The sequence below is a fragment of the Didymella exigua genome (genome assembly GCF_010094145.1).
Source record: "Didymella exigua CBS 183.55 unplaced genomic scaffold M421scaffold_40, whole genome shotgun sequence".
NCBI classification, from domain to species: Eukaryota; Fungi; Ascomycota; class Dothideomycetes; order Pleosporales; family Didymellaceae; genus Didymella; species Didymella exigua.
In genome coordinates, this window is record NW_022984814.1 from 208,934 (window position 1) to 221,468 (window position 12,535).

The 12,535-nt window shown below is 54.0% G+C and overlaps 6 protein-coding genes across 6 annotated transcripts; 3 read left to right on the forward strand and 3 right to left on the reverse strand.

The window, feature by feature from the left end:
* Positions 1-854: 854 nt before the first annotated feature.
* On the forward strand, positions 855-2,051 carry M421DRAFT_72792 (SGNH hydrolase; the record flags this gene model as incomplete). Its single annotated transcript, XM_033596919.1, has 2 exons — positions 855-994; positions 1,406-2,051. 2 exons carry the CDS (start codon positions 855-857, stop codon positions 2,049-2,051), a joined length of 786 nt encoding a protein of 261 aa, XP_033444549.1.
* M421DRAFT_424936 (type 2A phosphatase-associated protein 42) lies at positions 1,996-3,340 on the reverse strand. Its single transcript, XM_033593917.1, has 3 exons — positions 3,088-3,340; positions 2,752-3,037; positions 1,996-2,700 (listed from the first exon to the last, which is right to left on the reverse strand). The coding sequence occupies exons 1-3, from the start codon at positions 3,300-3,302 to the stop codon at positions 2,131-2,133; spliced, it is 1,071 nt and encodes a 356-aa protein (XP_033444550.1). The 5' UTR covers positions 3,303-3,340; the 3' UTR covers positions 1,996-2,130.
* A 435-nt stretch (positions 3,341-3,775) lies between these two features.
* Positions 3,776-8,627, forward strand: M421DRAFT_8946 (endoribonuclease dcr-1; the record flags this gene model as incomplete). Its single annotated transcript, XM_033597769.1, has 3 exons — positions 3,776-4,318; positions 4,368-7,372; positions 7,421-8,627. The coding sequence occupies 3 exons, from the start codon at positions 3,776-3,778 to the stop codon at positions 8,625-8,627; spliced, it is 4,755 nt and encodes a 1,584-aa protein (XP_033444551.1).
* A 107-nt stretch (positions 8,628-8,734) lies between these two features.
* M421DRAFT_424937 (uncharacterized protein) lies at positions 8,735-10,634 on the reverse strand. Its single transcript, XM_033593918.1, has 2 exons — positions 9,640-10,634; positions 8,735-9,593 (listed from the first exon to the last, which is right to left on the reverse strand). Exons 1-2 carry the CDS (start codon positions 10,307-10,309, stop codon positions 9,013-9,015), a joined length of 1,251 nt encoding a protein of 416 aa, XP_033444552.1. The 5' UTR covers positions 10,310-10,634; the 3' UTR covers positions 8,735-9,012.
* Positions 10,635-10,704: 70 nt separating this feature from the next.
* On the forward strand, positions 10,705-12,119 carry M421DRAFT_424938 (deoxyhypusine hydroxylase). Its single transcript, XM_033593919.1, has 3 exons — positions 10,705-11,316; positions 11,368-11,985; positions 12,041-12,119. Exons 1-2 carry the CDS (start codon positions 10,838-10,840, stop codon positions 11,885-11,887), a joined length of 999 nt encoding a protein of 332 aa, XP_033444553.1. The 5' UTR covers positions 10,705-10,837; the 3' UTR covers positions 11,888-11,985; positions 12,041-12,119.
* Positions 11,967-12,445, reverse strand: M421DRAFT_8949 (uncharacterized protein; the record flags this gene model as incomplete). Its single annotated transcript, XM_033597771.1, has 3 exons — positions 11,967-11,985; positions 12,041-12,272; positions 12,331-12,445. 3 exons carry the CDS (start codon positions 12,443-12,445, stop codon positions 11,967-11,969), a joined length of 366 nt encoding a protein of 121 aa, XP_033444554.1.
* Positions 12,446-12,535: the final 90 nt, after the last annotated feature.

Genomic DNA, 12,535 nt, shown 5'->3' on the forward strand with positions numbered 1-12,535 from the left:
ACATCCGAGATTTGCTCGTTACACTAATAATCACCAGGTCAAGCACGGCGAGGACTGGGTCGCGTTGCCGCTGCTCAGTGCAATGGACGACATGGAGCGACACATTCAAGAGATGCTCGATTACGACCAATACCAAACACAACCCGGTCCTCCAGGTCTGGCAACATTCTTGGATAGTGGAGGGGCCAAGGCATACATCGTGCGCGAAGTGAAGCGTCGAGTGGAAGAGAAATTCGAGGACATCGTGGATACAGCGATAGCGGCGCATATGAGGCGACTCGAGGCTTCGCAAAAGATCGATCAGTCGTGCATTGACGAACTTCAGGTTGCAAGGAAACGTGAGAGCCGTACGCTCCAAGAGCTAGACTCGTTGCACCGCCATGAGCATACGCTAAATACAGCACTGGTGGAACGTCTGTTCGATGCGCCGTTATTGGAGGGTCATCCGGAGATACGATTCAGCGATACGACGTTTGGTCTACAGGGCACGGATAGCGTCAACTCAGTGCTGGTCGTGCACGTAGAGGCGCTGGTCATGAAGATACAGGGGCTGGAGCGGAAAGTGAAGTGGCTGCAAGCTGAATTGAAGGGGAAGAGTAATTGATGGCTGAGACAACATTTTTCCTTGGCCATTGTGCTCGAAGCAAAGCAAGATTTGGTCAGGTGTTCAGTATCGCTTCTGGGGCTCGTCGAGTGGCTACGGAGGCGCACTCAGTGCAAGAAAGGCTAGCGCAACGGCTTCCGTAGCGCTGTACCTAGCTGTTGCCTACTCACAGGAATGACCATGTTCCATGGCGATAGCAATAGACGGGCTGATCTTCGAAAACTCGCATTGAACGAGGAGGTTCCACGCCATGACACATTTTCTGCCTCAATTCATCCTCTTCGGCGCCTCTATGATCGAATGGGGTTTCCAGGAAGAAACGGAAGGACTCGGATGGTTTCTTCAGGATGTGTACCGAGACAGAATCAGTGTTAAAAACGAGGGTAAGCAGTCAACGCACCTTCCCCGCATTTAGCGTGCGGCTATACAGCGCTGCCTTGCATTTGCTTGCTCGCTGATCACCCATTCACAATGAACAACTTGTCGAGGATTGTGAGCAAACGTTGGCAGAAGAATAAGCTTGGGATGGATGACGTGTCATTGCACGCGCAAGCCCCTCGATTCATTTTGTTCGGTGACTCCCTTATCGAGTGGGCTTTCGACGAGCACAATGAAGGCTTTGGATGGTATCTCGAGCAGAAGTATGGGGAGAAGGCTCAGGTACAATGTGAAGGTACCTGGGAGTTAGCAGCATATGCATTTACGTCAAAATATGTAGGAGACCCTGACTAACGTGTTGACAGGTCAAGCAGGGTAAGTTGCATCTCGCAACGTAAGTGCCAGACCTCAGGGCATTGATAGAAACTACAGCTACACATCTACTCGCCTCCTTCCTGCCTTCGACCGAATCATCGCCCAAGCTACATCTCCCAATGCGCCACGCACCCTCCTCTTCATCATCTTCTTAGGCGCCAACGATGCCTGCTTTGTCGGCAATGCAGAGTATGTGGCTCTGCCGACTTTCGAGGCCAACATCCGCAAGCTCGTAGAGACAATCCTTGTTCAGGACGTCATGACTGACACCAAGATCGTGCTAATTACGCCACCACCTATCAACATCCCAGCTCCGGATGCTAAAGGCAAAGAAGGAGACGAGATTCGAACTGCAAACGAGGTAGAGAGGAAGAAGAAGGGTTACAGGACGTACATGAGTAAGAAGAGGTATGCAGAACGAGTCATGCAAATTGCTAGAGAGTATGAAGAGACTACGCGGGTCATTGGGGTGAATTTCTGGGACGATTTGATAAGAACTAGACTGCAAGAGTTTGATGAGGGTTATGATGATGAGAAGCTGCCAGGGTCTGGGCTATACGGGGCAAGGGACTTCGGTGAGGGTTACTTCACTGATGGGCTGCACCTGGATAAGAAGGGATACACTGTGCTCTCGAAGGGACTTTACGAGGCGGTGCTCGCAAGATGGCCTGGGCTAGCTCCAGACCGTCTATAGATCGCACAGGAGGTCCTGGGAATGCTAACTCGGTATCTTGAATTCATTACTGGGTATCTTGTCAAACAATGAATGGTGCTTAGCCCCTATTGAGCGTGTTACCGGAGCCCTTGGGGTTCTCTTCGACATACTCATCCCATGCACGAGCCTTCATCGTCTCAGCGTCGGCTGCGTCGAGATCGTCCTCATTAGGTTCAGGTCGAATCTCAGACTGCGGTCCTCCACCTTCGATGATCCCACCACGACGTTTCTCCTCTTCAAGATACTCGTCGATCGTCATAGTCGGCAAGCTGTGATCGGGGCGAAAGACGTTCTTCTTGAGGGTCTGGCGGTTGTCGAGAAGTGTGAACGGTCGCATCGGCTTGCCGTCACTGCTGAGGATAGGTCCAGAGTACCCAAGACCACCGACTTGTCCGTCGAGACGTTCGGAGTAGCCGTCCTTATTTCTTCCATCTTCCCGACCATCTTGTGGGCGCGCACTTTGGCCTGGTGGAGGTGCAGGCGGCGCGAGCGAGATAATGTGCAGTTCCTGGGCAAGGGACTCGAGCGACTGGAACGTTTGATGCACCATAAAGGCGATGTTTGTAAGGTTCAAGTCCCGAACAACTTGGTCATCTTGCTCCGCAAGTTTGGGGTTCTGCTTGAGATACTGCAAGCTTATGTCAGCAACTGCTTCATCGATCGCTGCCGTCAGACCTACCTCGAGCTTTCGTTTCAGTTCCTTCTCTTCTCTAAATCTCGCAATTTTTACATCTCTTCTTGCGGCGGCATCCACCGAGCTGACTGTAGAGAAGTTCCGCTTATCTTCGTTGTACGACTCGAAGAGCTTTGCATCCCCCTTACTTAGCACGTCATACGAGTCCAACAGTTTCAAAAACAGCTCATACCGAGCTCTTGCTTGCAGAAGATGCTCTTTTCGTGCTGAGACCTCTGGGGTGAAGACCTTTTGGATAAGCTCAGCCAAATGATAGTTGATGGACATGTATCTGATGCAGCTGTGAGCAGGCTGCAGAAGAAGCTAGATTCCAGAACGTACTGAATATCAGACGAAGAGATATCCTCAAGTGTCTCGTTCGGACTGAATAGCGAGAAGTCCTCGGTCTTCTTCAGACATTGAATGTACGTGGCGATGGCCTTCTCGAGGGTTTCCTGGTATGTCGGGCTGTTCGGCTCGTATGACCGTCCCAGCTCTTCCCGATCGCGTTCCGCTTTCGCAAATAAGCCACGTACGCTTTGGTCTTCGCTCGACATTTTAAGTTGTTTGCTTGGGTATGGAGTGTCAAGTGAACTGGAGCTGTGAGGATGCTGATTGAGCCCCACGTGAGTTGGCGTTGATGACAAACATTTGCGCCCCGCGATTGCCCCACCACAGCAGACACGTCTTACAACGCGTCCATCAACAACTCCATCATGAATCGTAAACACGAACGCCTAGTGCATCATTTAGATCGCGAGAGACACCTTGACTGTTATGTCTGTACTATTGGTATCATAGGGGCGCGCTCGCTCACTGGCGGGCGTGCAGCGGCAGGCGCTTGCTCCGTTTGCTTCTGCCCAAACAAGACGCGTCTGCGCAAGCACCAGGTAGTCTTCTATTACACTCGACCGAGGTCGTTTGAATTCAACCTTCTTCTTGCCTAGTTCAGTCCCCAGATTCTTTCCAACCTCTCTGCGAGCATTCTTATCCTCTGCACGAACACATCTCGAAACCATACACAAGTATAATGGGGTGGGCCAACGTCGAAGAAGAGCAGGAGCTCGAGTACAACTCTTGCGACGACGTATTTGTCTCTGACGACGGCGATAAGCAACCCCAAAGATCTGACATTCTAGAACTCCAGCTGCAAGAGCCAGATGGTGATGATGGCGACGACTCCGACATTGATGCTGACATCGCCCGCGCTTACGGACCCAAGACGACATCGGAAAGACGCAGGACTCAGAATGAAGTTCTGAGAGCTTTTGCTACTAATATCACTTCCCTCATCACGCAAAGAGAGGTTGAGGAGGCCATTTCGAAAAGTGCAAACGAGGAGCAGCTCTCCATCACGGATATTCTCGCGAAACAGGAAACGACTGTCCGCATTACCAACCCCCGCGATTACCAGACCGAGCTTTTCCAGCGAGCTAAGAATGAGAACTTGATCGCGGTGCTCGACACTGGATCGGGCAAAACCCATATCGCGACACTCTTGCTCAAACATGTCCTCGATGAAGAGCTTGAGAACCGGGCCAAGGGCGGTGTCCGCAGAACTGCATTTTTCCTGGTCAGTCAGTACCTCCACTCACCATATTTCCTGAACTGACACCTCCTAGGTCGATTCGGTCAACCTTGTCTTTCAGCAAGCAAACGTCCTCCGCTGCGGCCTCGACCAAGGTGTCGAACCAGTCTGCGGTGCTATGGGTGCTAGCCTTTGGCGCAAACCTACGTGGGATTCCTACTTCGCCAAGAACATGGTCATCGTATGCACTGCAGAAGTTCTCGCACAGTGTCTGATGCACTCCTTTATCACCATGGCCCGGATCAACTTGCTCATCTTCGACGAAGCACATCACGCAAAGGACAATCATCCCTATGCTCGCATAATGAAAGACTTCTATTCACACGAGGGTGACAGTTCCAAACGGCCTCGACTGTTCGGCATGACAGCATCGCCAGTAGATGTCGGAGGTCTCAAGCCTGGAGTTGTAGTCGAAGCAGCAGCTAATCTGGAGAGAATGCTTTGCTCCAAGATCGTGACTGTCAGCGAAGAGATACTTGCCGCAAACAACATCAGTCGTCCAACCGAATACGTCGTTCTCTACGATCGATTAAAGACTGAGTTCGAGACACCATTCCACAACAGAATCAAAGCACAGTATGGCAATGTCAAGGCCTTCTATAAGTTCTTCGTCACCTCTAAGCGGATCGCTTCAAAGCTTGGGAGGTGGGCTTCTGACATGTACTGGTCTTTCGCGTTTGCAGACGAGCAAGCCCGCAAACTACAGCAACGAGAGGAATTCCAATACAACAGGCTCAATGGTACCTACGTAAATGTCGAAGAGCTCGATGCTAAGATTCGGTGTCTTAAGGACGCGGCACTGTTCGTGCAAGGGCAGAGCTTCGGTACACCCAGCCTTGGCAACGTTGATCTGAGTGCGAAGGTCATGAAACTTCACGAGTGGCTCGGCATGTACTACAAGCGAAGCGACGAGCCGCGATGCATCGTTTTCGTCGAGCAGCGCCAGACTGCACACCTTCTCAAGCTCATCTTTGACCACGTTGGCGGGCCGAATCTTCGGTGCGACGTATTAGTTGGAGTCAACTCACGCGTTAGTGAGCACAACGTCTCACTACGCAATCAGATCTTGACTATATCGAAGTTCCGACGAGGCGAGCTGAATTGCATGTTCGCTACGTCGGTGGCGGAGGAAGGACTTGATATTCCTCAATGTAACCTTGTCGTTCGCTTCGACCTGTACCGCACTATGATTGCATACGTACAGTCGCGAGGACGGGCAAGACACCGTAATTCGAAATACCTGCACATGCTAGAGAACGGCAACCACGATCATCGCGAGCGACTCATGCAGGTCAGACTGGATGAAACGGTCATGCGAAACTTCTGCAAGGGCATCGCGCGTGACCGACTTCTGGATAGCCTCGAAGACGAGTCAGATGACTTGTTTGCAATCGAAGAGAAGCTCTACCCGAGCTTTGTTGACCCAGTCTCCGGCGCAAAACTTACTTATCGAACAAGTCTCGCAGTGCTCAATCACTTCGTAGCGACTTTACCAACTCCAAACCACGAAACTCACCTGCAACCGACCTACGTCCTCAGTGCTGAAGTGGGAATGGATTCTCACGACACACAGCGCTCGGGCTTTCGATGCGAGGTAATACTGCCCGAGTGCTCGCCTATCATTTCAATGGTAGGCAAGGTTGAGAGCAAGAAGACCATTGCCAGATGCTCGGCAGCCTTTTATATGTGTCTTGAGCTCCACAAGAAAGGTCACCTCAACTCCAACCTACTTCCCACAACGCTGAAGAATTTACCCGCCATGAGGAACGCTCTGCTAGCCGTCAGCGAGAAGAAGAAAGGTAACTACCCAATGCTCATCAAGCCCACGTTTTGGAGACAAGACCGCGGTCAAACTCCCGAACATCTTTACCTCACAATCATCAACGTCGACAAGGGCCTCGATCGACCTCACCAGCCACTTGGCATCCTGACTCGCAATGAGTTCCCACAGTTGCCATCGTTCCCTGTCTTCCTCGCGGATGGAAGGCCGTCGAATGTGGTTTCTCAGTCGTTCAATATGCCCTTCTCAGTCGACGAAACCGATTTAGAGATCGTCACGAAGTTCACTCTGCGTGTCTACGAAGATCTTTACAACAAGACGTATGAGTACGATGTGCCAAAGATGTCATATTGGGTCGTCCCCGTTCGCTCGATCAAGCCTGGCCTATCTCCGCCACCAGCATCTTTCGAAGATGTTGTGGACTTGGTGCAGATACGCAAGGTATCCGAGTCGCCAAGTTGGCAGTGGACCGCCGACACGCCAGACTATGAGCTCTTGGACAAGTACATCATAGACCCCATGAACGGTGGTCGCAGGTTCTACTCTGAACGTATCGCAGCCCACCTCAAAGCACAAGACCCGGTGCCAGCACACATTCCGCGTCAGAACCAAAAATTCATGGACAGTATCCTCGATTACTCAGACAGCAAGTGGCTGAGGAGCCGCGATATTAACAGGTGGCACAAAGATCAACCTGTACTTGAAGTTGAGAAGATCCCGTTCAGGCGCAACAACCTCGCTCGAGTGGAGGATAAGGAGGTGGAGGAATTTGGCAAATTGAAGACTGTTATCTGTCCTGAGCCGATGCGCATCTCAAACATTGCAACGCCGTTCGTGGTCATGTGCTATATCCTTCCCGCCATCATTCACAGGTTTGAGAGCTACCTCATCGCATTGGAAGCTTGCAAGCATGTCGACCTCAATGTCAGCCCAGCTCTTGCGCTGGAGGCCCTGACTAAGGATTCCGAAAATTCTGACGAGCATGGAGAAGAGAAGATCAACTTCAAGAGAGGAATGGGGCCGAACTACGAGCGCCTCGAGTTCTTGGGCGACTGTTTCCTGAAGATGGCTACCTCCATCTCAACTTTCGTACAGCAGCCCAACGAGAACGAGTTCGAGTTCCACGTCCGTCGTATGCTAATGCTCTGCAATGCAAATCTCATGGACACTGCAGTGGGGAAGAAGAAGTTCTTGTTTGAAGACGGCGAGGAGCGTGGCCTGCAGCTCTTCAACTACGTCCGAACCATGGCCTTTTCACGGTGAGCACATCTTCTCGGAGAGAAGCGAAACCAGCTAACATGGCGTAGTCGTACCTGGTACCCCGAGGGCCTGAAGCTGCTCCGTGGAAAGGGTGTGGGCAAGAGCGAGGACGACCGGCTCAAGCTGACTCACAACCTTGGTGATAAGTCCATCGCTGACGTCTGCGAGGCCTTCATCGGTGCAACCTTTATGCAGCATCACCACGATGGCCCGTGGTCGCCATCAGACTGGGACGAGACCGTCAAAGCCGTCAAGCTCTTCGCCAATAGCCCCGACCACCCGCAGTCGAAGTGGTCAGACTACTCTGCAAGCTACATGAAGCCACAATACCAAATCGCCGAGTCAACAGCCACCCAACTCGACCTCGCCCGTAAGATCGAGGCCAAGCACCCGTACAAGTTCAAGTACCCACGTCTCCTGCGCTCCGCCTTCGTTCACCCGAGCCAGCCCTTTATGTGGGAGCAGATCCCAAACTACCAACGCCTCGAGTTCCTCGGCGACTCACTCCTCGACATGGCCTTCATCATACACCTATTCTACGCCTACCCCGACAAAGACCCGCAATGGCTGACCGAGCACAAGACGCCCATGGTCAGCAATAAATTCCTCGGCGCCGTCTGCGTGAAGCTAGGCTGGCACACGCACATCCGGCAAAATACGGCCATCCTCTCCTCTCAGATCCGCGACTATGTGCACGAAGTGCAAGAAGCCGAGCGCGAAGCCAACGGCGCAGTCGACTACTGGGTCAGCGTCTCCGAGCCGCCCAAGTGCCTCGCCGACGTAATCGAAGCCTACGTCGCCGCACTCTTCGTCGACAGCGAATTCGACTTCAACATTGTCCGCGACTTCTTCACGCGCCACCTGAAGCCCTTCTTCGAGGACATGACGCTCGCCGCCTACGAGAACTTCGCCTCCAATCACCCCACCACCCGCCTGTCGCGCCTTATGGGCACCACCTTCGGATGCAGCGACTGGCGCCTTGGTGCGCTGGAGACGCAGACGTGCATCCCCGGCAAGGGTAAGGCAATCGTGGCTATGGTTGTAGTGCACGGGAAAGTCGTATTCCATAGTCTTGGGCAGAGCGGGCGCTATGCACGGGTAAGGGCGAGTCAGGCCGCGCTCGAAGTCCTGGACGGACTGCTGCCGTTTGAGTTTCGGATTAGGTATGGGTGTGATTGCGTTGATGGGGAGCGGGGCCTGGAGGCGGAGGATCAGGAGCGGGCGGTGAGGGAGAGGGTTGGGCTGAGCATTTGAGTTGTCTGTAGCTGGGTGTGGAGGGCGTGGTGGAGAGTACATGGGACGATCAATTGATATGTGTTTCTTGCTCTCGAACGTTACTCGCGTTTTGAAAAGTCAAAGGGGTGATGAATTGCGATTGAAAGTCCTGATGTGATAGTGGGTATCGATAACTACAACTAAAAGCGATTGCTGGCAAAGCATCCTCGCATGTCTTACTGCGGATCTCACCACATTCTCCTTCGATCAAGATAATACAGGGTATTGGTATTATGCAGGGTATAGGGGTATATCGCCGACAAAGCAGAACAAAAAACGCCAGAGACCAAACCCATGCGGCGACCACCCACTACGATGCTCTCCCCTCCCTGTCCGTCTCTCACACAGATCAGCACGCACTTCTCTAGACATCGGGATCATCCTCAACCCTGACCTCTGGCTCCGGCAGATACTCTCTCAACTGCACCATCCTGTTCCGGCAATGCACGACAAAAATCGCCGCCGCGAGCGCATTCCACACATCGAACCCTTCCTTCCCAAAATCAAACATGGCAATGAGCCGCAAGCCTGGCGCGCGGTTCTCCTTGGACAGCGGCAGGTAACTCACAAACGCCATGATGGTGTGGGACGCTGAGACACCGTAAAGGGTCGGGACTTCCAGACTTGTGGACGATGACGAGGTGAAGGAGGATGTGGTAGCGCGCGCGGCGAGCGCAGATTCCCAGCGTGAGTGCAGGGCGCCAAGCTTGGCGAGGGTGCGCGATTCGAGGACTGTGCTGGGGACGTCTTTGCTGACTGTGACGGTTTCGAAGAGCGGGAGAGTGGACCAGTGAGCGTCGACATTGCCGTCTTTCATGGCCCAGCTGGTGTACTTTGTCAGCGCGCGCTTGACGTGGTATTGCGGTTGGCGTCTGGGCGCGCGGATTACGATCGAGTCGCGGACGTAGGCGCCGAGGTCGAGTAGAGGGGAGAGTGCTAGTTGTGCTGCGGTCTGTTAGCGACGCAATGGAGAGCGATGGAGGTAACGTACCGTGGTAGTGCGTGCCCAACGCTGGCTTGATGAACGGCTTGTCTGGTACTTCTGTGAAGAGGTCTGCAGGCAAGCTGGGTAAGTCGTCTACCCACTCGATGGGCATGATGGGTTCGTATCCGCGGTTGTTGATCTTTTGGAATAAAAAGATGGCGTCCTCAGGCCAGCCTGCGCCTTGCAGCTCCTGTCCCTGCCTCTGCTGCTTAAGCAGACGCTCGTCGAAGCTAATGCCCTTGTGGGTCTCGAGGTAGCCGCCGTCATCTACAACGATGGTGTCGTCGTTAGCGTCGACTTCAACATCTTGGTAGTCACTTTTGTTGAAAGTTGGCGATATAGGTGACGTATTGAACAGCGTGTCGCCCTCGAACCCATCGTGGCCCTCCGGTGACCGTACGACGGAGTCCGGGGGTGACATGGGCACCAGCGTGATGTCGACATCGCTGCCAGGGCTAGGTGTCCGTGTTTGCCAGATGTTCACGCGCGACTCTGGGCTCAGATCCCGGTCTGGTGGGCTCAATAGCTGCTGTGGGGGTTGCCGGTGCTGCTTAAAGCTTGGCTTGGTGGGGATTGCGGGGACTTTGAACTGGAATGGCTTCTCTCGAGCTTTCTGCGTCTTCCGAGGGCTGATGTAGGCCCACACCTTAATCGCATAGTCATGGAGGATCGTCATAGTGCGGTGTCACCTGCGCAGGCAGGCTGAGTCGAGTCGTGTGTCGTGAATTGTCGTAGTGAAGAATGCGAGTAGGAGTCGTGATTCGAGACGCGCGGGAGCAGCGCGGAGGTTGACAATAGCTATTGTGGAAGGTGCCACCGGTGACAGTGAGGGTGAATGCCAGTCAGCCCACCCTCAAAGCGGGACTGGAACAATAGGCAGGAGCATTCGCCTTTGAGCATCAGGTACCAAAGACGGTGCTTTCACCCCGGGCCATTGCTGCGCGTGAACCCTGAACAATGGACTCGGAACTCGGTGGCTGGCTTAGCGTGATGCGTGGTCACGAGGCTCTTTACGCGGTCGAGCAGAGATTAGATTAGATCGAAGAAAAGATCTGATACCCCGCCGATATACGATGCGCGGCGCAGCCCCACTAGAATTTGTCCTCGATTTGCATCTTACGAAACAGCCCAGCGATCACCGCCGAGTTTCTTCTACTTCACGTTCTCTAGGCTTCGACTCCACACACTCCTTCAAACCGCAGCTATGACCGTGCCCGAGGATACCCAGACCACGCAGGTCTCCCAGCTCCGCAGCATCCTCACCTCCGAGCAGGAGCCTCTCGCGCGCCGCTTCCGCGCCCTCTTCTCGCTGAAGTACCTCGCTTCCTTGCAGCCGCCGAGCGAGGAAACGGTTCCCGCAATTGAGGCGATTGCCGCTGGCTTTGGATCGCCGTCTGCGCTGCTGAAGCACGAGCTTGCGTACTGCCTCGGCCAGTCTCGCCACGATGCTGCAATTGCGCCGCTGAGGCAGGTGTTGATGGATAAGCAGGAGGATGCCATGTGCAGGCACGAGGCTGCCGAGGCGCTTGGTGCGCTGAGTGACAAAGGGAGTCTGGACTTGTTGAGGCAGTTTAGGGATGCAAAGGATGAGCCGGATGTTATTACTGAGACTTGCGATATTGCAGTGGACAGGATTGAGTGGGATCATGGGCTGCAGAAGGGCCAGGAGAAGATCAAGAAGAGGTATGTTGACTTTGTACGAGAGCGCGCATGTGTGGGTACTGATCGTGTTAGTGACTTCACATCCATCGACCCTGCGCCGCCAATGCCTCAGTCCTCGGACAAGCCTTCCATTGCTGAGCTCGAGAACACCCTGCTTGACACCAAGCTGCCTCTGTTTCAGCGCTACAGGGCCATGTTCGCGCTGCGCGACCTCTCGTCACCGCCTGATCTGCCCACCGCAGTCCCGGCAGTCCAGGCTCTTGCCCGTGGCTTTGACGACCCTTCAGCGCTGTTCCGTCACGAGATCGCTTTCGTCTTTGGACAGCTGTCGCATCCCGCGTCCATTCCAAGTTTGACCAAGGCGCTGAGCAACACAACGGAGGCGAGCATGGTTCGCCATGAGGCTGCGGAGGCGCTCGGCAGCCTCGGCGATGAGGAGGGCGTGGAAGACACTTTGCGCAAGTTCTTGAACGATCCAGAGCAGGTTGTACGTGATAGCTGTATTGTGGCGCTCGACATGGCTGAGTTTGAGAAGAACGGCGAGAGGGAGTATGCCATCATCCCCTCGCAGGCCACGGCTGTTGCGGCTTAGATTGGGTATCGTTTGGGTGCGTGCATGACTACAAGGCGTTTGCTATCAAAATGGGTCTAGAGGAAAAAGCAATATCCGCTCAGTTGTTGGTGTTCCATCTGCACGGCAGCATTAGCGTGGTTCTTGGAAATGACAGAGACGAGCGAAGCATACTTGTGACCACAGTCGCACTCGTAGAAGACAGTGGACCCTTCGTCTGCGCTGCGCAGCTGCTGTGTGTAATAGCGCACCTCCTCGCGGCCGCACTCTTCGCAGCGCTGGGCAATGACACTGGTGGTGTTCACGTCGTCTTCGGAGAGCGTCTGCACCTCGGACCGCTTTGCGCGCAGGGCCGAGGGGAAGGCGGTTGGCTTGGAGACAGTGATGACGGTCTTTGATGAGGTATCTGCAGCACTCGGTCAGTCCATGCTCGTCTCAGACTGTCTGCTACCGTGCTCGCCCACCTTTGCAGTTTGCGCCGCAAACGGTGCAGGTCAAGATGACGTTCTGTTTGCCTGCACTGCCGTCGAGCAGGTTCCCGCAGTCGGTGCAGAAGACGAGAGAGCCGATAGCTGCCATTTTGGAGTGCTGTGGCCGGTGGTGGGCGACTGATTGGTGAAGTTGGAGATGTGGGAAACCAAAAAGTTCGCGGAGATAGATCAGCCGCGG